The sequence below is a fragment of the Chelonia mydas genome, chromosome 11 (genome assembly GCF_015237465.2).
Source record: "Chelonia mydas isolate rCheMyd1 chromosome 11, rCheMyd1.pri.v2, whole genome shotgun sequence".
Taxonomy (NCBI): domain Eukaryota; kingdom Metazoa; phylum Chordata; order Testudines; family Cheloniidae; genus Chelonia; species Chelonia mydas.
Genome location: NC_051251.2, coordinates 77,292,604 through 77,320,151, shown reverse-complemented (window position 1 = coordinate 77,320,151; position 27,548 = coordinate 77,292,604). Strand labels below are relative to the sequence as shown.

The following is a 27,548-nucleotide window of genomic DNA, read 5'->3' as shown; positions in this document are numbered from 1 at the left end:
GACAACTGTGATCATTTAGTCTGACCTCCTGCATAACACAGGCCATAGAGTTTACCCAGAAATTCCTGCAGCCGGTCCAACAATTTGTCTTTGAACTAAATCGTATAGGTTAGAAAAGCATCAAAGCCTTGTTCTAAAGACAAAGTGTGGTAATTTAACCACTGGAACAGATTATCAAGAACGGTGGTAATTACCTTCCCTGATAGACCTGGTGGCATCTTACTGCAAGTTTCAACTTCGCTGACTTCAACTTCAAGCCAGTGGATCTTCTAACACCTCTGTCTGCTAGATTAAAAAGAGTCCCCTAGTATCAGATATCTGCTCCCTATGTAGATCACTATAGGACCATCATCAACTCACCTCTTAACCTTCTCTGAGGTAAACTAAATGGATTGAGCCAAAGTTTCTCTTTGCGGGGTATGCTGTCAGACCACACATCATTCTTGTAGTTTTAACTCTCTCCAGTTTCTCAGCATTCTTTTGGAAGTGGTTGAGTAGCATTATGGCAGTAACCGAATGCTTGAGAATGAATGTTCCTTTAACGTACGTGTTTCGCGCTTTCTAATGTTTGTGTTTTTGTGAAGACATGCATTTGCGCAACCCTAATTCACAGGGGGGTTTTACATAGGATTGTCATTGTTTTAAAAAATAAAAACAGAAGTAAATGTGAGGGCTGAGGCCCGAAGGCTGTATTAGATCTCTTTTACTTAAAACTTTGCATCTTCAGAAGACAAACCTGAGCTGATGTTCCAGCTTCCTCTGACGCTCAAAGTTTTAACATTTGAAGGAAGAGCCATTTTATAAACCACATTTTATTCACAATTAGGAGATAAGGGACAGCCAACAATACAAAAATATTGTCATTTTAAGTTGTAAACGCATTCCAAATCCACACTTAAGATGTAATTATGCCCTCATCACCCAGAAATCTGACTATAGGCGAGAGAAGTTTCTCACAAGGGGCTTGTAGAATGAGGGAGGAGATGTCTAAATCATGGGACTTCTGCTACCACTGCTGCTTTTATCAAATGTCTGTTATTGTGGAAATCCCTACCCTTGTGGCAGGGTTGACAAAGAGAACTTACAGTTAAAGCTGAAATAAAGCTGTCCATCAGATAGAAGTCAGCTCCATCGTGACCCATTAAATGGCTTGGAATGAACGTGGATTTGTTTGTTGGATAAGCAGTTTTCTCTCTTGTGCAAAAGTCAAAAACTTGCACTGGTCCCCCACCATCACAGAATAGTTCTCCCTAGAAGTCCAAAGTGAAGCACAAAACACACCTTACTAAAAACGTCACTCCGAATTTTTGACAGTGTTTCTAGTGTGTCTAAAGCATGTCTACATTGCCCACGGCGTGGCCTCGCTGCAACATGGGCAGTGTAGACACACCCTGAATGTAATGTCCACAACGAGTTTGTATCACAATAAAAATGTATATAAAAATCTCTAAATAAGATATTAAGACCACTCCTAGAAAAGTTACGTTGTATGTTTTTAATATCTTCGCTATGGACAGCATCTACATGGTATTAAAATAATGGCTAGCTTAATCAGCAGGAGGATCAAAAATGCATGACAGAGCTATTGCACTTGTTTATTTGCTGGCCACTGACCTCCAGTTTGACAAAGGCCTCATATGGTCACAGGCCTTTAAAATGGTCTCAAAAGTCAACAGAAAACAGCAGGAAATATTATATGGTAAAATAGTCTTGGAGGGGCAGTTAGCATACATAGCACTGAATTACTAGACCATCGTGGTTTGCGTAACAGAGGTGTTCAATAGACCAGTGCAGCAACAGAGATGAAAAACAGTTGCGCTCAGCAAGACGTTTCCCCATGACGACACTTTGTTAGCAGTTACACACGTAGTATGCTGAAGTGTTAGTGTTTATAGCAAGATATTAATTCAAAAATCGCTAAGGCCCATAATCCGGGCATCATCTTTGATTTGGCCCTCTTTTGACTCCAAGCCTTGCTGCTTCTACTCACATAATGCCGACTGTTCTACATTCCTACCTTTCCAAACTACCATCGCTTTTGCTTAGAATCTCTCATACTTTGAATCCAGGCCCTCAGTGTCTCTGTCTCTCTGACCTTTAATGGGAATGAGGTAATGTCCCCCTAAGTAAGGCCCTCAGAAAATAACAGACTTTTTTTTTCTTTTCTTTTTTAAATTCACGGTAGCGTCCCAGGTAAAAGTTTGCATTTCATGGGACAGGCATGGCTGCTGATCACCCCTGAACTGCTGTGATTTTTCCAACAGTGCCAAGGCAGAAGCAGGGTTAGCGGGTCAGTCCCATCCCAGAGTGTGGTAGGAGGTGGAGGGCTGGTCCTATCGCAGGGAGTGTTGGTGTCTTACCACACGGTGCTGGCCAGTCCAACCCAGCCTGACCCAGGTCAGGGATTGGGGCCCAGCTAGCTCCATGCTCAGCTCCAGCAACTGCTGCTGTTTCCTGTCTGTCCAGTGGGGAGAAGGGGGCAGCCCTGACAACACCACGATTCGATGCCCCGGCCTGGCCCGCCCCATTGTGACCCCCGGCAGCCTGGTAGGAGACAACACAACACCAGCTGGCGGGGAGCTGAGGCCAGGATCCCTCCCCCCAGCCTGATCCTCACACTCCGATGGCCCTGCAGGGAAGAGGGCTACCTCAAGCCCCGATCTCTCCATCAGGCTAGGGCCTCCTCACACAGCTGCTCATATTCCAAGTGGCTGCAGTGCCGGCTGCTGTCGTCGTGCTGGCTACGGTGGGGGATGGATCCTGGTCTCCGCTCCTGTGCTGTCTCCCCCAAGGCTGCCAGGGGCTGCTCTGGGATGGGCCACTCCTAATCGCTGCATTATCAGCGCTGCCTCTCTCTGCCTGCTGGCCAGACAGGAATCAGCAGTGGCAGCCTAGGCTGGATCTCAGTGCGGAGTGAGCTAGGCCCTGATTCCTGCCCCAGACCATCCAGTGCCATGCGGTCAGACGCTCCCCTCACCACGCCCTGGGTTAGGACCAGCTCACCATCCTCCTGCCCCCCTCCTGAATGGGACCAGCCTGCTAACCCCCGCAATGAGCAACCTCCGTGGGGACGCGGGAGCAGTGATGCCCACTTCCACCTCCCTGCTGTTGGAAAGGGCTAATGCCATGATTTCCATGCAGTCCATGAACGTGTGATTTACAAAGGGCCTTACCCATAAGATCCTTATAATAGGCCTTATCCACAACTCTCATTAATTTCAGTGGGAACAAGATTGTGCTCAGTAAATAGAAATGGTGAGGTACTGAACAGTGGGGCAATCTCCCGTTCATTTACCTTGGTCCCATAGACGGTGGTTTTCCTTCTACCCAGCTGCTCCGTAAAGGCCATCATGGTAAAAGCAGCTGTTGCTCCTCCTTCAAACTCCATGTTAACAACCTGCAGAGAGTAAAGAAGTTAAGAAACATACGGCCCCTCTAAAAGTGCTGAGGGGAATCTGGCAGGAGCGGGTGAAGGTGTATTTCCTGTCATCTATCAGATAACTAGGAGTTACAAAGTAGACAGCACAAACAGCTGAAATTAACAGAAGTTACATCTCTAGCACAAGAGGCAAGCTGTAAAATCCATGAGTTGTGTGTTGTGAACATTTCTACCAGAGCAGCACAGAATTCAAGTGTTGTACAGGCTTTATTTGTCACAGAGTTTTACTTGGTTTTATCTTGTGCTGCGCACAGTCTGCTTTTCAATAGGCGACTTTTTTCAGCGGGTTCACACTGTATCGGAGTGGTGCTACTAGACCTATGCTTGTGGAAGCACGTCCAAAAGACTAGAGCTTACACACCAATGTTTTCTCAAGGGCCAATCTTTCCTTACAGAATCTCAAACAGGGAAAACTTTAACCCAATAAAACAGCTTAACTGATTTATTTGAAGACGCACCTATTGAAGTGTACTGGTTTCATACTCAGGACTAATCTCTACAATTTTTTAATGTAAGTAAATAAATAAAATTTTACATACACTATTTAGATGAACAAAAAATATCATACCTGGTTACTGACAACATCATTGTCACATTCATAAACACATCTTCCGTATGGACCGCTGCGTAGGCCCTCTGTCACAGATTCTATGTCACAAACTCCACTGTTGCACACAACAGATACTGGCCAATTAAAATAACCCTACAAAAATAACGACAATGTTACTTATGCAAGACATACTGTATTCTTATCTCATCTAAAAAGGCAAGAAACTTGCCTCTTCTTATCTTGGACCAAATTCTCATGTATATGTACAGAAATCAGAACCATTTGCTACAGCTGGGGCACAAACCTGTTCCTGTAGGTAAACAACATGAACTCACAGCATGATGCTGTGGCAAGAGAGTTAGCATGATCCACTGAGGTATAAACAGGGGAGCATCAAGTAGGAGTCCAGAGGTGGTATTATCTCTGTGTACACCGGGTCCACTTCTGGTGTCCACACTTTAAAAATTATGTTAACAAATTGGAAAGAGCTCAGAAGAGAGCTACAGGAGTGACTCTAGGTTAATAGGCAACTTGATTAGTCTAATTTCCTACATGAAGAGAAGATTTCTGATAGTTGGGGGGTTTCTAGGCAACAAAGGAATAAAAAGATCCAATATCTGGGTGCAGAAGCTAGACAAATTAAGATGGGAAATAAAATTAATTTTTTTTTTTTAACTAAAAGGGTAATTAGCTATTGGAACAACTTACCTAGGTAGCTGGTGGATTCACCTTGAAATCTTTAAATCAAAATTGGAATTCTTTCTAAAAGATATGCTATAGCTAAGGCTCCGTGTCTGTCTGTCCGTGTCTGACTTCTACAGCTGCCAATATGGCTGAGCCTAGGGCTCCCTCCCTGCAGCTGGTGCTGTGGGCTCCCCAGGGCTCCCTCCTTGCAGCTGGTGCTGTGGGCCTCTGGGGCACCCCCTGCCCCCTCAAGATTCAATCAGGGTTATTTGTGGTATAAGTCATGGACAGATCACAGGCCATGATTTTTTGTTTCTTGCCTGTGACCTGGTTCATGACGTCTACTAAAAATACCCATGATTAAATCGTAGCCTTAGCTACAGCTCAGCTGAGCAGGTATGAGCTTGAGGAAGGTGAAATTCCATGGGCTGTGTTATGAAAAAGATCATAATGGTCCTTTCCAGCCTTGAAAAGTCTTATGAATACTTGCTATCCCTGGGATTCTCCACTCACCTCCTCAGATCACCCCTGAATCACAACAAGAAAAGATGAGAAGACCCTGAATGATGCAATGCACACTTTGGAAACTGGTATTTTGTGTGAGGGTTGGAATGATATACTTCAGCCATTCAGCAAGTGCAGTCTAAGCTTGCAAAGTGCTCAAATTGACCTTTCCAGTGCTGTAAACCTAATGAGGAGCCTTGGAACTGTTCTTCAACAAATGTGGGATAGTTTTGATGCCTATGAAATTCAGGGGGCTGCAAGGCCTTCTAACCATGAGTATAAGTCAGCCAAATGCTGCAAAAGACAGAAGACATGCAACGATGCAGCTGCCCACTCATTCAGTGACAAGGAGGCCTTCACAGTTAATACCTTCATCACAATCATCAACAAACTGAAGAGTGCATTAGAACATCGGATAGAGGCTTATGAAAATATTGACAAAACCTTTAGAGTACTGACAAATTTTTTGCCTAACATTTCAAGTTCCAAAGTCAGTGAAGGTATCAAATGTCTGTGTCAGAAGTACCCAAACGATCTCCCAGTAGATTTTACTAAAGAATTTCTTCAATTTGTTGAATTCACATCACACTCTCAGATATAGAGAGAAAAGATGACAAAAGCAAATCTATTTGGATGTACCGAGTTATCACTGAATCCAGTGACAGAAAGTTTCCCAAATGTTGAAACTGCATTATGGCTGTATTTGTCACTAATGATCACTAACTGTAGTGGAGAATGTTCCTTCTCTCTTCTAACAAGGGTCTAAAAGGTCCTCTGATCCACCATGACTCAAGAGCATCTCAGTGCTTTGTTCCTCTTGAGCACTGAGAATGAAATCATCAGGGTTTTGAATTACGATGACATCATTCATGACTTTGCCAAAGCTAAAGCTAGGAAAAAAATGTGTTTGAAGAACTGAGTGTCATGAGAGCAGAATAACCTTGTTAATTTTACATAAATAAATAATATGTAAATATGTAAGTAGAAAAATGTTTAATGACTTCATAATTTTTTTTGCAATATGTAATTCATACTTAGACCCTTCCCTCCCATTAGCCTTAGGCTCCTCATAATCTTAATCCGACCCTAGGTGGCACCCCGAGAGGGGGGACAACCCACCACACCAATTCCTCACTTTCATACTTATGTCCTTGTAAAGAGATGTGCCTCTTAGATAAACTCAGCCATTCCCCTACATTAGTACAGGAATGTATTGAGATATTCAGCATCTGCAACTCCCACTCAGTTCAATGGAAATTGGGTTTGCACAGCACTTCTGAAAAAAAAATTAGGCCATTTCTATTCATATGCTTCTAAATTTACATTTAGCATCTTAAAAGGGTTCTGGTGGATTCTCCATCACTAGAAAATTTTAATAAAGATTGGATGTTTTGATAAAGGATATACTCTAGTTCAACAACAGCTACTGGACTTGAAGCAGAAATTAATTCAGGCAAGTCCTATGCCCCATGTTATGAGTCAGACGAGATGATCACAGTGGTCCATCTGGCCTTCAAATCTATTACTGAAGCTCCCTCCTAACATTTCTTTGATCCCATTTATTTATAAAACCTTTTAAAATTCACTTTTATATGAAGTTGGAGTCAGAAAGAAATCATCCCCTTCCCATGGTGAACACTGAGCAAACAGCTTGGATACATTTTGGCCTTCTTGTTTCTTCCAAAACATCAAGCGTTGGCCATCGGAAGCAAAATATTTCCTTGATGACACAATGGTCTGATGTTATACAGTAATTCTTATGTTCCAAGATCTTAGGAAAACCAAAAGATGAGTTCCTTTTGCTTAGAAACTGAACACATTTTGAGATCAATGTAGTCAATATTTGGAAGATATGTTGCTTGAAAACAGTACTATACTCACCTTCTCTGCACGCTGTAGATAAATCTTCTTGGCTGAATATGGACAGGTTTGTTCAACTGAACAGTCTAAGCACCGACTGGCAGCTCCTTTGGGCTAAAGCAAATTTACAGTGGTTCATTATTTATTAATTTTACTCATGTACTTTCATCCACAGAAAGACACTTATTGCAATATTAGGAAGATTTAGCTCCTGGGCCAGCACCAGCCACTGCAGAAGTCACGGAGGACATGGAAAGTCACGGAATCCATGACTTCCGTGACCTCCATGACAGACTCGCAGCCTTATTCATCATCTCCCAAGAAAAAGTGGTTTACAACCATCCAGTTGAGCCTTCAGTCCAAGGTGCTGCAGCTAGCCCTCTGTCACCAGGGAGCTAGATAAGTATATGCTAACAGTACTAAATAACATGCTCATGCAGCAAGTACTGTAATTGGTAGTTAAAGTTGGAAAACTATTTTCATTTTACCCCATTTTCACGTGTTCACAATCTTCCAAGAATTCACCTTTGGGGCTGAAACCTTTGATCTCTGCCCAAAAATGATTTTTTTTTGAAAAGTCTGAGCAAATCTTCTCCCTAGTTTTAAGGTATGGGACAGCAGAAAAAATTATGCAAAATATTCATTGTAAAAAATTAAATCTACACATTCCTCAAGATACAGAAGCGGCCAGGGACTAAAACTTTGAAGTTAAAACGGACATACACAAACACTGTGTTTGGTTTGAGGGCAAAAAGGAAGTTAAAATTATTTCTGAATTAGCTTCATTGGCATTTGGTGCCTAAAGCACTTAGGCGCTTTTGAAAATCCCAGCATAAGGCTACGTAAAACTATTTCCCCATGTTTATTTCCCCCCCTACTGTTCCTCACACATTCTTGTCAACTGCTGGAAATGGCCCATCTTGATTATCACTACAAAAGGTTTTTGGGTTTTTTGTTCTGTTTTTTCTCTCTCTCTCTCCTGCTGATAATAGCTCACCTTAACTGATCATTCTCATTATAGTGTGTATGATAACACCCATTGCTTCATGTTCTCTGTGTATATAGATGTAAGCAGAGTCAGGATGAGCTCTACCCTGACATCTGGTGGCGAGTCATGGTGGGTTGTGGAAAAGAACTTTAGGGCTGATCTCATTTGCATAGGCACACCCACCCTGCCTAGATGGTCACTTTGGCTGCTGTAGGAGCCCCAGTTTCTCTGTTATTGGGGCAGGAATAAACTGTTATTATCCTGATTATGTGAATCAAGGACAGTGGAACTGTACTCGACCTTTTGTTATGATGGAGGGACTCACCATCAACTAAGCAGCACTTGCTAGGCAAGGGTCATGGGTTCCAAAACCCAGTGAAGGGAGAGAGGCTGGGGATAGGTATTAATACTTGGTGGTATGGGCCCCCTGGTGAGGGCCTTACATGCTAATTGCACTTCCTCCTCTCTCCACTGTGGAATATCAGCGCTAATTTTGATTCCAGTAGGAGACTGGTTACAGGCTGCTGAGCTGAATTCACTTTGGGCTAATGGTGCACCAGCACTGAGGCTCCCCTACTACAAGATGAAATCACAAAAGAGCTAAACTTACTAACAGCTGAAATCACTGAGTGTTGTTTTGAGTAGTGGGGGAGCCTGAAGATATATGGCAGAGCAGTTTGTGGGGCGCAGAGCAGCTGGTGGAGCAGAGCAGTTTGTGGGACGGCTGGCAGAGCAGAGCATTGCAGTTTGCGGGACGGCGAGCAGAGCAGCTGGTGGATGCCTGGAGCAGCTTATGGGGCAGCTGGCAGAGCGGAGCCCCATGGAGAGGTGGGGCAATCCGCTTTGGACTATGTAAGGTGCCCCTTAACCACCCCCGCCCCCATCTCCACCCTGGTTGGGAGGTAAAGCTCTGCAGATAAAACTTTTGAACTCTGGGGCTGCCCTGACCGGGGACAGAGACTTTTGGGTCGTTGGACTTTTGGGACTTTGGGTGATTTTGGGTTGCTGGACTCAAGAACCAAAGGGAAAGGACACGCCCCAATTTGCTTGGGGTGGGTTTTTTGCTCATGGGTTGTGTTATGAATCCTGTTGGTGGTGTTTCCCCAACATAATGCCGACATTATTTCTCTCTGTTATTAAAAGGCTTTTTGCTACACTCAGACTATGTGCTTGCGAGAGGGGAAGTATTGCCTATTGGAGGCGCCCAGCGGGGGTGGTATATAGTTGTCCCAGGTCACTGGGTGGGGGCTCGAGCCGGTTTTGCATTGTGTTATTGGGATGGAACCCCTAGATACTGAACCCGGCCATTGTTGCTGCCAACGCTGACAGGCAGAAGGGTTACATATATACATATATCTTCCTACTGTATTTTCCACTGCATGCATTGGATGAAGTGGGTTTTAGCCCACGAAAGCTTATGCTCAAATAAATTTGTTAGTTTCTAAGGGGCCACAAGTCCTCCTACTATAAATACAGGCATTTTCCCCATCCTGCTCTCGGAGAAGAAAGCAAGTGCCAGTGGCTAAGTTAATGAAATGTTGAGGTTGCACAATTACAATTACAAAAAGTCAAGATCTGGAAAATGCGAAGGGCTCCACCAGCCACAATAATTCAGCGTCATTGCTCATGTACTAATATCTATTCCTACTCATCTGGTTAAATGTGTAACTCAACAATGGTGTTTAGATACCCACAACTATAGGTACCTTAGAAACGCCCAATGTTGATATTACCCACACCTGAGATTCACATTACAGTTTAAGTAACAATATGTATACTACAAGACACAGAATTTATAAGATGGCTAAATTAATGTTGATGATGGATCCTTAAATTACTTTACTGCTTATTATTTGTATTGTGGTAGTGCCCAAAATCTGCTAAGACACATTTCAAGCCCCAAAGAGCTTATACTTTGCAAACAAACCGAACCTATGCAGGATAGGGGAAAGGGATACACTACACAAGAAAAGTGATCTGGATGATGGCAGGCACATCTTGTTAGCTTCATATTGGGTTTAGGGTGGTTTTCTTTCGTTGGTTGATTTTTATGTAAGTGTATTCATATTTTGTAGGCAAAGCTGCAACAGTGGTTTTTATGTTCTGCATTTCCTTTTTGGTGAATCCAAACAGACAACCAGACAGTTACATTTACATGGCCTTTGCATTTTTATAAACTGATCATGACATGAAACATGATTGTGAGGAATGAACACCTAAGCAGACAAACTCTCTTGTCCTGACTTTTTTTAAAAACAAATTCAGATTATTTAGCTGAATATTTATTCTCCTAAAAGTTATCTTACAATTAATAGATGTTTTAAATCAACATTAGAAAGTCAATAGTTTTTCCACTAAAAAAAATCAAAGGTCCGAAACTGTGAATCCGAATATTCTACAAACTGTGGTAGTAAAATTTATGCACATGAGTAATTTTCGGGGGGAGGGATAGCTCAGTGGTTTGAGCATTGGCCTGCTAAACCCAGAGTTGTGAGTTCAATCCTTGAGGGGGCCGTTTAGGGATCTGGGACAAAAATTGGGGATTGGTCCTGCTTTGAGCAGGGGGTTGGACTAGATGATCTCCTGAGGTCTCTTCCAACCCCGATATTCTATGAGTAGTCCTATTGACACAAATTAAAATCCAAATCTAAAGTAGAGTTAGATACTGAAAGTGGTGTGGAACAATTTTATAGCATGGAAGGTGCTAAAGAGAATGGAAGGCATAATGGGAAAGCCAGGATGAACTAGCTTGGTGAGTCTTTAGACATAATGCATACTATACTGAGATTAAATATATATTTTTTTAAACGGCATAAGCAGTTTCTGCTTGGGCTATGTCATTTTAGGCTCTCTACACTCCTGAGTTATTTCACTAGGGCTTCAGGAGCTTGGCTACTGTAAGATTAGGCTTCTGTTAACACAAAAGAAGGAATTTCCTGCAATGTTTATGTCATTTTCACTATATTTCAAAATGCACATTTTTAGCAGAAAAAACACTGATAACTACAGGTATGTTTAAAATGGTCACATACTTCCTGGAAATAAAATAAAATGGAGAATAAATGATAATTTAGACCCCAATGTAGCAAAGAAGTATGAACTTAATTTACAGCACGTGCTTAAGTGGTTTGTTGAATCGAGATGGACTTAAGCACATGCTTAAATGCTTTGCTGAAATAAGGCTAGAGACTTTAAGTATTCCTTTATATAGTAGTATTTATACAAACCTTATGCTCATTAGTAAAATGAGAAAGACTGCCAAAAGATGACACCTTTAAGCACCTGAAATAAAACAGATATTTTCATAAATAAACAAATCTGTCAGTATAAAAAAGTGTAGAAATTGTCATTTTCTTAACTGTTCATTTTGGGCCTGATCCAACACACACCGAAGTCAACAGAAAGGCTTTCACTAATTTCCATCTAACCTAGATCAGGCTTTTAGATATTCAAAGTCCTTCAACACCAATTAATTGTTGGTTTTCTGTTACACTAGTGGGGCAACTGTTTTCACTAAGATTTTTTTCTGATGACATGTCTTAGTATTGGAAATAATTTTATTACTCAGTGTGACGGGGCAAGGCCAGATGGCTATGGAAAAGTAGTGGGAGATAGATATATTAGCTCCAGGCTAAACAAATCCCTGGTACCAGGTTAAGTGAAATGGAAGCTGCTCCAGGTCAATTAAGACACCTGGGGCCAATTAAGAACTTTCCAGAAGGAAGGGAGAAGGCTAGGTTGATTGGGACACCTGAAGCCAATCAGGGGCTGGCTGAAACTAGTTAAAAGCCTCCCAGTCAGCCAGGTGGGTGCGCATGTCAGGAGCTGTGGGAGGAAGTTGTGCTGTTGGAGAGGCTGAGCAGTACACACCATATCAGGCACAAGGAAGGAGGCCCTGAGGTAAGGGTGAAGTGGAGCTTAAGGAAGTGAGGGCTACTGTGGGGGAAGTAGCCCAGGGAATTGTACATGTCATGTTTCTAAAAGGTCAGCTACCATAGGTGATACTATTAGGGTCCCTGGGCTGGAGCCCGGAGTAGAGGGTGGGCCCAGGCTCCCCCCCCACCCCCCCACCTTTGCCCCTTGATTAATCACTGAGGCTGGGAGACAACAGAGACTGTGCAAGGAAGGATAACTTCTCCTCACCTCCCTCACTGGCTTATGATGAAAATGGCTCAGTAGACTGTGACCCTTGTCTCTAGAGAAAGAAGGGTTACGTGGAGGATCACAGTGAGCCTCTGAGGCTAGCGAAATCCGCCAGGAAACGTGGGACCCACGGAGGCAAGGGCAGAGCTTTGTCACATCAGGAAATCTCTAACTGAGCAGGGTCCTAGTCAACGGAATGATGTCAGAAGAACTCAGATTTTTTTCTCTTGTCTCCAGTTTGTTATAAGAATTTACAAACAATAACTGTCTGGGCTGCCTTCAAGGAACTGGAAAAAAATATGTCTTTAGTTCTATACTAAAAAAATTCTGGGACTAAAATGGGTCTGAAAATACAAAATACAACATCTCTATGTTTATACTTTTAAGTCAAGGATCACAATTTCTTTATGACCTCTAGTCCAGGATAAGTGCTGCATAATATTTACTGGCCCTGAAGGTGTTTGCATTGGTCCCACTGGATGTTCTGAGAGGTGAGGAGCTATCAAACAGTAAAAATCACATCATTCTGATTCTCATCTTCTTTTCCTCCCTCACCCACTTCAACTCTGGCACGATTTTTAGAAACTGATATTTCACAGACTGTTCAAAATTATGGACCAGTGAAGACAAATGACTTCAACAGGAGCTGCACAACAGTAACTGAGACTATCTGAAGAGTTAGATGATGTAATCCAACCTGACTAATTCTAGTGGTTTTAGAGATAATGTTACAGAAATTAAGTATTTGACAAAAATAAAAGGGGGATAATAAAAATAAGATATTATGGTCTGATAGCTCAATCTCTCAGGATAGAAAAATAATGTATGTCATTGAGAAATGGAAATGCTTGGCTTTCCACAAGCTGACCTTCCAAGGAATATTTCTAGCCTTGAAAATCAGTAAAATTATCACACCTTGAAAATGTCTCTGTGGCATTCAACAAAGCACTTAAGCAGGTCCTTAAGTCCCATTTAAGCATATGTTTGTGTTCTTTGCTGAACTGGGGCCCTTATGCACTGGTTCACAAGTAGACACAGCGAGTCCCAGACTCAGGGCCATTGTCATTCCAATTCCTCCATTTTTGAGGATTCCATCCTTTTCTGATAAATACAAGTTTTACATCCAACTTGCAACTAAATTTTCCAGTGAAGCTATAATAGTTTAGTTAGCTAATTTGGCTAGGTTGGTGATTTTGGACAGACTGGAGATGCAATTTAAAAAAGAAATTAGACCGTGTTTGGAATACTAAGTTTCAGGAGAGAAAGAACGACCTGTGGCTAAGGTACTAGTGTTGGACTCCGGAGGTTTGGGCTGAGCTCCCAGCTCTGTCACAGACTCACTGTGTGGCCCTGGAAAAGTCACAGACTTTGCCTCAGTTTTCAGTCTATAAAATGGATATAAAACCCCCTACCTCACAAGGGAGTTGTACGGATCAATTCATTAATATTTGCAGTGCATTCAGATACTACAGTGATGGAGACATGCATGTCCCTAGATAGATACTTTCTCCCACAGTCTGATTACTGCCTTTGGTTTATTCTTCCTGCCAGGACGTAATAACAAGTACGAGCATTTTCCTTTAACTAATGTGAACGCCAATATTTAAATCAATGTAATTTAATTGATCATTTTTTGTATCACTGCAGGAGATCTACATTTAGAAGAAGGTTCAGGCTTCTTGTTCTCTAGGAGGGTGACGGTCAATTACACTCAGCCGGGAAAAGAGCTAGCTGGGGCTAGGCTTACACGACAAAGTTTTGCCGGCACAGCTATGTCGGCAAACCTCCAGTGTAGATGCAGTGATACTGACAGCGGAGTTCTTCTGACGACATAAGTAATGTTGTCTGGAGGAGTGGTGCTACTGTGCCGACAGGAAAAACTCCTTCTCTCATCATAAGCTGCATCTACACTGTAACTATACTGGCAAAACATCTGTAGCATAGACACGGCCTTAGTCTCTCGGAAGGGGAAAGTTACATAAAACGTGTGTAACTATAACACACCGTATTTGTGTTTGCACATGTTTATTCTTAGAACAAATATGATAAAAAAAGATGCTGTAAACCTTTTATCACCCATCCAAAAATGAATGAGGTCGATGTCATGGCAGGATTTGGCTAACAAAGAAAATGTACTTTCTGCTTCATTCCTCCAATTTCCTCTCACAAATGAGTGGGCAAAATGCCAGAATCCAACCTATGCTTACAAGAAATAAACAGTAATTAATGAAGTGAATAGATACAAGTAATTTATAGTTTAAAATAATTAATAATCCCAAATCTTAAAGGAGGGGGGGCTTGACAGCTAAGAAGTTGCTAGATTGACAGGCTCACTGAGGTCTTATAATAAGGATCAGGTACAGCAAGAGAAGCAGCAGTGCATGCTTACCTCATCCTATGCCCTACAAGTGTTTCTGACTCTTGACCTGAAAGGACAAACTTTAGGGACTCAAGTGTCCATGGCTTTCAATCCCTGGATTCCTTATGAGACTATCAAAGTTACCAATTAGTGCTAACCATGGTTGTCTTCTATATTGTGGACCCCTGTCTACTAGAAACTTGAATGAAGACACCAAATTCATTTCAGCTAGAAAAACATCACCTTGGTGCATACTCCAAAAACATGTTTGAAATTTGTATATTGCATATTCTTAACATACAGAAAACACAATTAAAGACCACTGATCCTGTAAATGATGCAGATTTCAACCACTTTTTTAAATATATATATATATATATATATATATATATATATATATATATATATATATATATATATATGTATATATATCAGATAAAATTGAAAATAATATTATTTTCAATTTTTTCTTAGTGAAAAGGTTGTGGTAAAATGGAACATTTAGCAAAATACATTACATTGTGTCAACAGTATTTCCATCTGAAATGTCGCACACATTTCACGAATTTCTTCATTATACTTCTGTGACAAAAGTGGGCTGTGTTTATCAAATGAACTCCATTTTGTACTATGCACTGAAGATATATCTAAACTTTCCCAAGGCAAGTAGGTAAGTATAGCGGTCAGTACGTTTCCTGTATAGGGTGGTGTTTATGTGGCCATCGCTTATTAGCACTGTAATGTCTAGGAAGTGGATCTCTTGTGTGGACTGGTCCAGGCTGAGGTTGATGGTGGGATGGAAATTGTTGAAATCATGGTAGAATTCCTCAAGGGCCAGGATGGTGTTTTCTGGAAGATCACCATCCTGGCCACTATGGATGTAGAAGCCATTTACACACAAAGATGGATGACAAGCCGTCAGGAACAGTATCCCCGATAATGTCACGGCAAACCTGGTGGCTGAACTTTGTGACTTTGTTCTCAGCCATAACTACTTCACATTTGGGGACAATATATACCTTCAAATCAGCGGCACTGCTATGGGTACCCTCATGGCCCCACAGTATGCCAACATTTTTATGGCTGACTTAGAACCACGCTTCCTCAGCTCTCATCCCCTAACGCCTGTACTCTACTTACCCTAGGTTGATGACATCTTCATCATCTGGACCCATGGAAAAGAAGCCCCTGAGGAATTCCACCATGATTTCAACAATTTCCATCCCACCATCAACCTCAGCCTGGACCAGTCCACACAAGAGATCCACTTCCTGGACACTACAGTGCTAATAAGCAATGGTCACAAAACTACCACCCTATACCGGAAACCTAATGACCGTTATACTTACCTACATGCCTCCAGCTTTCATCCAGACCACATCACAAGATTCATTGTCTACAGCCAAGCTCTAAGATACAACCGCGTTTGCTCCAACCCCTCAGACAGAGACAAACACCTACAAGATCTCTATCAAGCATTCTTAAAACTATAATATCCACCTGTGGAAGTGAAGAAATAGACTGACAGAGCCAGAAGAGTACCCAGAAGTCACCTACTACAGGACAGGTCTAACAAAGAAAGTAACAGAACGCCACTAGCCATCACCTTCAGCCCCCAACTAAAACCTCTCCAACGCATCATCAAGGATCTACAACCTATCCTGAAGGACGATCCCTCACTCTCACAGACCTTGGGAGACAGGCCAGTCCTCACTTACAGACAGCCTCCCATCCTGAAGCAAATACTCACCAGCAACCACACAACAAAAACACTAACCCAGGAACCTATCCTTGCAACAAAGCCCGTTGCCAACTCTGTCCACATATCTATTCAAGGGACACCATCATAGGACCTAATCACATCAGCCACACGATCAGTGACTCGTTCACCTGCACATCTACCAATGTGATATATGCCATCATGTGCCAACAATGCCCTTCTGCCATGTACATTGGCTAAACTGGACAATCTCTACGCAAAAGAATAAATGGACACAAACCAGACATCAAGAATTATAACATTCAAAAACCAGTCAGAGAACACTTCAACCTCCCTGGTCCCTCAATTTCAGACCTAAAAGTTGCAATTCTCCAACAAAAAAACTTCAAAAAAAGACTCCAACGAGAAACTGCAGAATTGGAATTAATTTGCAAACTGAACAGCATTAAATTAGGCTTGAATAAAGACAGGGAGTGGATGGGTCATTACACAAAGTAAAAACTATTTCCCCATGCTAATTCCCCCCCCACACACACACTGTTACTCACACCTTCTTGTCAACTGTTTGAAATGGGCCATCCTGATTATTACTACAGAAGGTTTTTTTTCTCCTGCTGATAAAAGCCCACCTTAATTAATTGGTCTCATTGCAATTGGTATGGCAACACCCATTGTTTCATGTTCTCTGGTATGGCAACACCCATTGTTTCATATATATCTTCCTACTGTATTTTCCACTGCATGCATCTGATGAAGTGGGTTTTAGCCCATGAAAGCTTATGCCCAAATAAATTTGTTAGTCTCTGGGTGCCACAAGTACTCCTTGATTTTTTTGCTGATACAGACTAACACAGCTACCCCTCTGAAACCTTTGCTAAAACCTGTGTTCCTTGCTTTCCTTTGTCCCCACAGGGCTTAAACTAGAAGCCCAGAGCATCCACAGCCTTAGTGGAGCTCCGCGGGAGCATGAGTAAGCAACTGTGAGGCTCAGGAGGTCTCAGACACAGATTTCAAGGTCTAGGGCAGGAATGTCCTATGTCCCAAGGAAAGGCACAAAGAGGTCTAAGTCTTGGAGAGTGTCCTAAGGACCCAGACCCAGAAATGGTGATGAGATGCTAGCCAGACCCAACTGGCTTGGAAGCACATGAGAGCCAGTATACATATTCACTCAGACTGGTGTCCATATAAAGGGGTATTGGGCCAGATGGTAACAACTTATACTTCCTATAAACTCCAAAAACGGAGTTCCAGGAAGCAAAACAAAAATCACAGTCCCTCCCAATCTACTTAAGTATAAACAAATAATTTGGCATCTTCCTTGTGAATGATCCAATCCAGATTTGTTTGGCTAAGTGTCACAGCAGAATTTGCTGAATATCTAAAATCCTTTTCACTAAAAAAAGGAAGCTAATTTCCTGAGTGTTAGTAACGTAAAAAGGTCATAGGAAAATTCTGCTTTTCTAAACACCTGATTCCTGCCAGTTTATTAAAAATGCTTACGCTGGGGACACAATTGATGTGACTTTAATTTTGCTCGAGGTAAAGCGTGCAAAAGTAGATAGTGTCATTTAACCACTGTACTTGGAAACTGAAGTATTCCTCCTAAAATGGAATAGTGAACAAAGACAATGTTTGTCTGCTTGGAATTTGTAAGCTACATTAGTTTCTGACATACTAAACCACAACTGAAATGATAGGGGAAAAACATTATTGACATTTAAATAAAATTTAATTTCAGTGCTTGAATTTTTAAATTTTCACTAACTTTAAACAATGATGATCTAACAGTAACTTTCTTCTGACTGATATCAACTTTAGAAATAAAAATCCAACATTTTACTGAGAAATTTAAAAAATTCATTGGTAAGGCCCACACAAAATAATGCTCTCAGCACCTTTTCGTAGCTCTGATTAGAAGTTACCACAAACTATTTCCAGATATCACACATTCCTGCTGATTCAATAGACGCTGTTGGTATACAAACAAGGATATACATGAGAAGGAGCTAGATTCATATGGGGGTAGAGTGTGGGAGAAGAGAATCAAATCTGCCAAATAAGATGGGACAAAATATGAGAGATTCTCCCTCGCCCACACACACATACTTTTAAAAATGGGTTACACAGTCAGCAGAAAGTTCAAAACAAAAAATTTGTTTAGGGATGCTTCTCGTTACAAGGGTCATGGAAGTGAAGTCAGCAGTTCTCCAGTGATTTACCCCCGAGTTTTGGCAACAAGAGGATTAAGCAATTTGTTTTCTAAAGCATTTAAAAAGGAATATTTCTAGTTGTTTTATGTTCACAATAGATGATTAATAAAGAATATAAAAAATACACAAGACTTAAAAATAGTAAAATAAAAAAGTCTGTTGTCTCAAATCCTATTTAACTAATTAAATTTTGTAACTAAGAAGGAAAAGGAACAATAGTATTCAGCACTTAATTAGTTGCTTCTAGCACACTTGAGAAGATGCTGAATAGCATATATGCTAAGTGTTATTTAGGCTAAGTACCATTGTGTTCTGCATGGGCTGAAATTGTGGAAAAGCAGCATCACTTGCCCCATAACCTCAGCTGTGCAGAACACAACATCATCCACGGCCTCAGGAACAACTCTGACATCATAATCAAAAAGGCTGACAAAGGAGGTGCTGTCGTCATCATGAATAGGTCGGAATATGAACAAGAGGCTGCTCGGCAGCTCTCCAACACCACATTCTACAAGCCATTACCCTCTGATCCCACTGAGAGTTACCAAAAGAAACTACACCATCTGCTCAAGAAACTCCCTGAAAAAGCACAAGAACAAGTCCGCACAGACACACTCCCCTGGAACCCCGACCATGGGGTATTCTGTCTGCTACCCAAGATCCATAAACCTGGAAATCCTGAGCACCCCATCATCTCAGGCATTGGCACCCTGACAGCAGGACTGTCTGGCTATGTAGACTCCCTCCTCAGGCCCTACGCTACCAGCACTCCCAGCTATCTTCGAGACACCGCTGACTTCCTGAGGAAACAATCCATCGGTGATCTTCCTGATAACACCATCCTGGCCACTATGGATGTAGAAGCCCTCTACACCAACATTCCACACAAAGATGGACTACAAGCCATCAGGAACAGTATCCCCGATAATGTCACGGCTAACCTGGTGGCTGAACTTTGTGACTTTGTCCTCATCCATAACTATTTCACATTTGGGGACAATGTATACCTTCAAATCAGCGGCACTGCTATGGGTACCCGCATGGCCCCACAGTATGCCAACATTTTTGTGGCTGATTTAGAACAATGCTTCCTCAGCTCTTGTCCTCTAAAGCCCCTGCTCTACTTGCGCTATATTGATGACACCTTTATCATCTGGACCCATGGAAAAGAAGCCCTTGAGGAATTCCACCATGATTTCAACAATTTCCATCCCACCATCAACCTCAGCCTGGTCCAGTCCACACAAGAGATCCACTTCCTGGACACTACGGTGCTAATAAGCGATGGTCACATAAACACCACCCTATACCGGAAACCTAGTGACTGCTATGCCTACCTACATGCCTCCAGCTTTCATCCAGACCACAGCACACGATCCATTGTCTACAGCCAAGCTCTACGATACAACCGCATTTGCTCCAACCCCTCAGACAGAGACAAACACCTACAAGAGCTCTATCAAGCATTCTTAAAACTATAATATCCACCTGTGGAAGTGAAGAAACAGATTGACAGAGCCAGAAGAGTACCCAGAAGTTACCTACTACAGGACAGGCCCAACAAAGAAAACAACAGAACGCCACTAGCCGTCACCTTCAGCCCCCAACTAAAACCTCTCCAACGAATCGTCAAGGATCTACAACCTATCCTGAAGGACGACCCATCACTCTCACAGATCTTGGGAGACAGGCCAGTCCTTGCTTACAGACAGCTCCCCATCCTGAAGCAAATACTCACCAGCAACCACACACCACATAACAAAAACACTAACCCAGGAACCTATCCTTGCAACAAAGCCCATTGCCAACTCTGTCCACATATCTATTCAGGGGACACCATCACAGGGCCTAATCACATCAGCCACACTATCAGAGGCTCGTTCACCTGCACATCTACCAATGTGATATATGCCATCATGTGCCAGCAATGCCCCTCTGCCATGTACACTGGCCAAACTGGACAGTCTCTATGTAAAAGAATAAATGGACACAAATCAGACGTCAAGAATTATAACATTCAAAAACCAGTCGGAGAACACTTCAATCTCTCTGGTCACGCAATTACAGACCTAAAAGTGGCAATTCTTCAGCAAAAAAACTTCAAAAACAGACTCCAACGAGAAACTGCTGAATTGGAATTAATTTGCAAACTGGATACAACTAACTTAGGCTTGAATAAAGGCTGGGAGTGGATGTATCATTACACAAAGTAAAACTATTTCCCCATGTTTATTTCCCCCCCCCGCCCCCTGTTCCTCATATGTTCTTGTCAACTACTGGAAATGGCCCACCTTGATTATCACTACAAAAGGTTCCCTCTCCCCCCCCACTTCCCCCCCCCCGCTCCCCCCCAACCCCCGCTCTCCTGCTGGTAATAGCTCACCTTACCTGATCACTCTTGTTACAGTGTGTATAGTAACACCCATTGTTTCATGGTCTCTGTGTGTATAAAATCTCCCCACTGTATTTTCCACTGCATGCATCCGATGAAGTGAGCTGTAGCTCACGAAAGCTTATGCTCAAATAAATTGGTTAGTCTCTAAGGTGCCACAAGTCCTCCTTTTCTTTCTGTGGATACAGACTAACACGGCTGCTACTCTGAAACCAACCATTTACTACCAAGGCACTGATTAATAGGAATAACTAAGCTCAGATAATACCATGACACACACACTTACGGGCTCCAGATGCTGTATGTGGCAGATGTCTCCAATGGCTCCAGCATCTAGTAGCTCCTATAGAAACAGACAGCGAGGAAACATAACTCCGTTTGCTCTGCCTACTCAGGGACACAAAGCCTCTTTCTGATACCACAAATAGACCTGGCAACTCTTGCGAATTTATCACGAGTCACAATTTCTGAGTCAAATTAAGTCTCATTCACGATCTAGCGATAGAACTCTCAAATGTCAGGGGTTTTTTTTGAGCTGCAGCACATTCTGAAAATGGGTTTCTGGTCAAACAGGAGTTACCTCCCACAAACAAAGGAATGTGGTTTCTCCAGTAGACAGTTATTTCCAAAGTACTTTGAAAGACATTGAGAATTTCATTTACATATCAGATAAACCAAGCTATCAAGCTGGGGGGAAGGGAGGAAGAGGGAGAGACACCATGGCTACACCCCAGCAGGGAAGAGAAACTTCATCTGATGTATAAAGAAGGGGGAGAGCCAAACCTGAAATAAGCAATTGAATCAACTGGGAAAAAAAGAACGTACTCACCTTGTGCGGTAAAGATGGTTCTTCGAAATGTGTGTCCCTGCAGGTGTTCTACTGTAGGAGTACGTGTGCCCCCCCTGCGCTGCTGATCGGAGAACTTCAGTAGCCGTGTCTGTTGGGCTCGCAGAGTCATAGCGAGAACTCCGAAGCAGAGGGGAGGAGGGTGGGTAGTGGAGCACCCGCAGGGACACACATCTCGAAGAATCATCGTTACTGCACAAGGTAACTTCTTCGAGTAGTGTCCCTATGGGTGTTCCACTGTAGGTGACTCCCAAGCAGTACCCCCCTTGGAGGGCTGGGACTTCGGAGTTGGGTTAGTCACAGATGGAAATACCGTGGAGCCAAAGATGGCATCAGAGGCAGAGTCCCCGATGATTGCATAATGTTCTGCGAAGGTGTCGACTGATGCATCCATCAACCCTTAACCAGGGGGCAGGTCTACTCAAGGAGACCAGGGGTTTAAAAAGCCTGCTCCTAAGTGACCAGAGTAGATAGCTACTTTTTTTTTGCTAACAGGGGAGTTTTGCAAAGGAGTTCTCCAGGTGAAGGAGGAGCAATTACGTGAGCCTTAGGGTGAGTTTGTTGTCTGTAGTGTGTGTGTTTGTGGTGTGCTTGCTGCTTGACTGAAGTATATAGTGTGGTTGGTTTGTCTGGAGGACCATGAGCTGAGTTTAGCAAGGCTGAGAGCTTCTTAACCAGGCTTTCATCCCTAAGCCCCCTAGCACCCATCAACCCTTAACCAGGGGATGGGGCTACTCGCGGAGACCAGGGGTTTAAAAAGCCAGCTCCTAAGCGACCAGAGGAGCTAGCAAACACGAGCAGCCACCAGGGGAGTTTTGTGAGGGAGTTTAGAGGGGGACTGTGTGGTGGAGGCTAGATACACTTAACATTCTTTAAGGCAATAAAAAACCCCTGATAAAAACAAAACAACAACAACAGAGGAAAGAGCTGCAGGAGTAAAAAGAGAATGCAGGCAGAAGACCAGCAACAGAGTGGGGCTACCCAGTTTATTGCACTCAATGCAGCATGTATGATTATCCTCCCTATGGTATGCATACATTCAGTGCAAGGAGCTCGTGACCCTAGGAGACGGTGTATGAGCCTTGGAGACCAGGGTGGCTGAACTGCAGGAGCTAAAGGAGACAGAGCGGTACACAAATGAGGCTTTCCAGGATACAGCAGAACGATCCTCCCCCCAGTCTGACAGCCTCTGTGCTGTTGAGGAGGATGAAAGTCTCAAGGGAAGGAGAATACCAAACTGGAGCAGAGGGGAAAGATCCCATAGTTGGGACCCTCCTTCCAGATGATGTCATGGTATCCTCTTGCACTGAGGATACTTCTCCAGGGGAGAAAACTCCAGTTATTAGGAAGAGACAGGTAATAGTAATAGGGAATTTGATCATTAGAAACATAGATAGCTGGGTTTGAAATGACTGGGAGAACTGCATGGTGACTTGCCTTCCAAGTGGGAAGGTTGCAGATCTCTCAAGACATGGGGAGGAGCCTGTGGTCCTGGTACATGGAGGTATCAATAACAAAGGGAAGGATAGGAGAAAGGTCCTGGAGGCCAAATTTAGGCTCATGGTATAACTCATTTGCCTCTCTCCAGTGTCACTATTCTGTAGTATCAAATGTATTTATAGCTAAATATCAATTTAAGTCAAAATTAACAGCATCTCTTTTAACCTGTCAAGATCGTTGTGACCGCGGAAGCCTCTCACTGCCAGCCAGCAGAGGATGCCACGTATCGTAACTCATACGAGGCCTGACAAACTCATTGCCCCACCTCACTATAGTCATAATCTGTATCTAAAAGGTGTCTTGTAAGGTATCCTATATAAACTGGTGACATGCTGGTCATTCATATTATTGTGGGGTGTATGAAGAATTATAAATATGTGCCGGAAATACATTCTCAAAATGTGTTTGGCAGGCAGTGTTTAAGTCATCGTGTTCTGGACAAAGAAACGTGGTTCCTCTTGCTTGTATGTTTCTCCAGTGTAAACTGAACAAGAGAGACAATTAAATTACTTTTACATGCAAGACAGACAAAGCCATTAGGCAAACCAGTGTGGGGGGTGGCCACTTAATTCTCTCAGTGCGGGATGGACGCTGTAGCTCCAGGAAACCTTCCCGCATCCTGAAGCAATATCATTGAACTTTGGAAAATATAAGCAAGGACAAAGAGCCATCTTGGGTATCCATTACTGAGCAGATGCAAAATGTCAGAGCTCCTGTACATCTCAGAAAAGTGGAACCTTTTAACAAAGAGGGTTGGAAATCTCTGAAAACTGAACATAAGTGAGAAACTTGATTAGACCAAGACTGTAGCTTGCTGAAGTTAAATTTAATCACTAGAAAGCATATTTTGGTTGTAACTTTTCATCTCTTTCCCTCTTACTAGACTTCACTTAAATCCTATGGTCTTTGTTAACCAACTTATGTTTAGTCTTACTACAAACCAGCTCAATGCTCTACATTTCAGAGTGTGGGCTTTCAACTAAACTAGCAGGTTGGTGTTTGTTCTGTGTCTTTGGAGGCAGTGAACTTACTATCTTCTGTGAGGGTCTACTGAGAAGGACTGGATACTGCAGGGGAGCCAGTCTGGGAGGAATTCGGGGCTGGAGGGGCTGTTGGGGTCACCCTTCCAGGCTGGTGGAAGCCAGGGTCAGACCATTGTGCTGTGAGCACGATACTAGTATCAGGGCTCTGAGCCAAGGCCACACCACGGAACCAAGGCTGCAAGGCAGGTGGTGCCAGAACTCCTTACTGGCCCGGGTTGAAACCCAAAGCATCACACTGAGATCTTACACAAAAGTGTACCATTATGGATTTTTTTTTTAAATAAAGACTTGGTATCTTTCCTCAAAGTGGGAATTAACTGTTCCAACTCCATACCCCCTTTACCCTTCCAGATAATATGATACTTTTGTAATCCTATATTTTAACTGCCATGCATTTCTAGACAACGTGTGCCCATTTGATAATCTTTCATAATACACATTTCCACACCTCAAATCTGTCATTAAATCTGATTGTCAACTAAAGCGTTACAAATACAGGTTTCATCTAATTACAACCACTGACAACGCCCCCACATACTCAATTAAGTACAAAATCAAGCATCCACAAGACTCAAATAGTTGGCAAGGAAGGCAGGGACTCCAGAGTCACACAGGCAGTCATCTCAAAGGAACCACTCTTCATGCACTGGTTGAGACCAGGTCTCCATCCGCCATTCTTTTTCTGGGTTAAGAAATAGTGAGAATAAACGCCCTTCCCTATGTGTTATGATGGTACTGGTCCCATGGCGCCCAAATGTAGGAGGTGGTTTACTTCTTCTCGTAGAGGATGTTTATGAGAGGGGTCACTGAAGAGAGACAGGAAGGGAGAGTGGGTAGGGGGGATGGAGGTGAATGGTATTGAATAATCTGTGCTGAGTATTTCTAGAACCCATTTGTCCATGGTGATGGCCTTCCATGCTGAGTAGAAAGGGGTCAAATGGTGTCCAAAATGGGGGTCAATAATGGTTTCAGCACTGAGGACTGGGGGAGGTGTCTCAGGCCCTCGAACAAACCCTCAAAATTATTGTTTTGCAGAGGGTTGCTGGGACACTGATGATTGAGCAGGGAGTGGTCGACACCTTGGAGATCTGTCTGTGTTTTTGTGTATCATATTGTCTCTGTTCCTGGGCGTAGGGGGCAGCTCTTGCAAGCTGGGTTGAATAGTATTTCCCCTGTTTTTTCCTCTGCAGATGTGTATATCCTGAGGGAATGAAGAGTTGCCCTAGACGCCTTCAAGGTGTGAAGGGACTCGTCGGTCATCATGGCAAACAACTTCAGACCATTAAAAGGGGGATCCTCCACAGTCGATGTACTTCCCTTGAGAAGCCGGATAAGTGAAGCAATGAAGCCTGACGCATGACTATGGCAGTAGCTTTGGAACGTGCCCCCGTATCTGCCACATCTAGAGACATCTGTAAAGCAGTTCTGACTAGGCAATGGCCCTCTGCGATCACCACTTTGAATTGTTCTTTTTTGTCCTCTGGTATATATTCAATAAAGTCTGACATTTTGGAGTACAATGATTCCTTGCTTAACGTTGTAGTTATGTTCCTGAAAAATGCTACTTTAAGCAAAAAGATGTTAAGTTAATCCAATTTCGCCATAAGAATTAAAGTAAATAGGGTTAGTAAAGGGTTTAGGTTCCAGGGAAAAAAATTTCACCAGACAAAAGACATTGTATACATATACAGTATAAGTTTTAAATGATTTTAAACAAACAATGTAATACTGTACTCACCAATGATGATTGTGAAGCTTGGCTGAGGCAGGGGCATAGCGGGGTCGGAGTGTGCGGGCTTGCCTGTTCTGGAATGCCAGGAGGGCAAAATGGGGTAAGGTGGAATGCCAGGAGGGCAAAATGGGGTAAGCCCCTGCACCCTGACCCCACCCCCTGGTAGGAGCGTTGGGCGGGCGGAGCGGGGCAAGCCCCCGAGCCCTGACCCCGCTCCCCGACTGGAATGACAGGCAGGCGGGTGGACCAGGGATAGCCAAACAACCTTATAACGGAACATTGCACGACTTTAAACGAGCATGTTCTCGAATAGATCAGCAACTTAATAACAAAACAATGTTAACTGGGACAAATTTAAGTGAGGAGTTACTGTAATTTGTATGGTCATATTTTTCCATCAGTGCAGCATAAGTTAGCGGTTGAAATTGGAAAGTGGCCGATGAACAGGCCTTGCGGTCAAAGCAGTCTAACCGTTTCCACTGTTTGTCACAGGGAGTGGATCTGCAGTGGTGTGGGGTGAGAGAACAAAAAGTCCATCCCCTTTGAGTGGACGTAATATTTTTTTATCTGCTCTTTTGTAAGTGGGCGGGATAGTTGCCAGGGTCTGCCATATATTTCTTGCTAGTTCCATAAGTGCTTCATTTACAGGAAGTGCAATCTTTGATGATGTTTGCAGAATGTCTGGTAATTTATGTTGGGACACTGGAACCTCCTCTAGAGACTCTCTAGGGAATTGGTAGTTCTTCTGAACAGCTCTTGAAAGTATTTGAAATCATTGGCTGTTGTGGGTGATGGAGGCATCATGGCCTCGTCTAAGGAAAAAGAGAATGTTGGTTGTTGGGGTAGTTTCTTGTTCCAGGGTTTCTTCCTGTTATTCAAAAATTTCACTGAGAATGGTGGAGGAGATCTAGTCCTCTCTATAGAGTTCGGGAGTCTAGGGTATTGTCTCCTGTATGTCCCCCGGGGTCCCCGTAGGGCCATTATGTAGGGAATGGCATAGGTGATGGCATCCATGGGTGCCCATATTGTATCTAGGTGTCAGCCCAGTGGTGATATTTGGGCTGTACAGGTGGACCTAATGCCATACTAGTTTGAATGGGAGAGGAATGGCGTGATGAGTAAGTGCCCTCTTCTTCATCCTCACTGGAAAATGGAGGGGCCAGAGGTGAGGTGGGTTGGCGTGGGTACCATGTGCGCCAGAGTAATATCTGTGCTGAGGAGTGGTGAGTCTGGTGTTGACCAGACGAGGAAGTCCTTGTGGTGAAGGAATTAGTGCGGTACTGATGGTTTCGGTACCGAGACGGTCCAGATGCACTGTGCCGTTGTAGCTGTAGACATCTGTGCGGACGTCAGAGCACTCTGCGCTATGGGAGCTGAAGGTGGCGCCGTAGGCTATGGAGAACGTGTCAGTGCCACATGTTTGGACAGCTCTGTCGGTACTGTGGTGGAGGAGGTAGGCATCTCTTTGCCTCCTGACTGAGCCTGCCCGCTTGTGGTCACTGGCTTTTTTAGTACACTACTGGAGCATAGGCACCAACTCCATGGGTGCTCTGGGGCTGGAGCACCCACAGGGAAAA

The 27,548-nt window shown here is 43.2% G+C and overlaps 1 protein-coding gene across 7 annotated transcripts in view; it reads right to left on the bottom strand.

Moving 5' to 3' along the window:
- Window positions 1-27,548, bottom strand: part of LOC102946203 (uncharacterized oxidoreductase YjhC) — a 69,130-nt gene that overhangs the window by 1,614 nt on the left and 39,968 nt on the right. For 5 of the 7 annotated variants that reach the window (XM_037912077.1, XM_037912079.1, XM_037912080.2 and 2 more), the window contains 7 exons: window positions 21,136-21,192; window positions 14,235-14,365; window positions 11,253-11,307; window positions 7,059-7,151; window positions 4,008-4,142; window positions 3,296-3,397; window positions 1,086-1,250 (listed from right to left, as the gene is read on the bottom strand). In XM_037912077.1, the coding sequence (XP_037768005.1) occupies window positions 1,086-1,250; window positions 3,296-3,397; window positions 4,008-4,142; window positions 7,059-7,151; window positions 11,253-11,307; window positions 14,235-14,365; window positions 21,136-21,192 (738 nt within the window). Of the gene's footprint in view, window positions 1-194; window positions 286-1,085; window positions 1,251-3,295; window positions 3,398-4,007; window positions 4,143-7,058; window positions 7,152-11,252; window positions 11,308-14,234; window positions 14,366-21,135; window positions 21,193-27,548 lie in introns of all 7 variants that reach the window. The other 2 variants (XR_005227284.2, XM_043525018.1) reach the window with 2 other exon arrangements.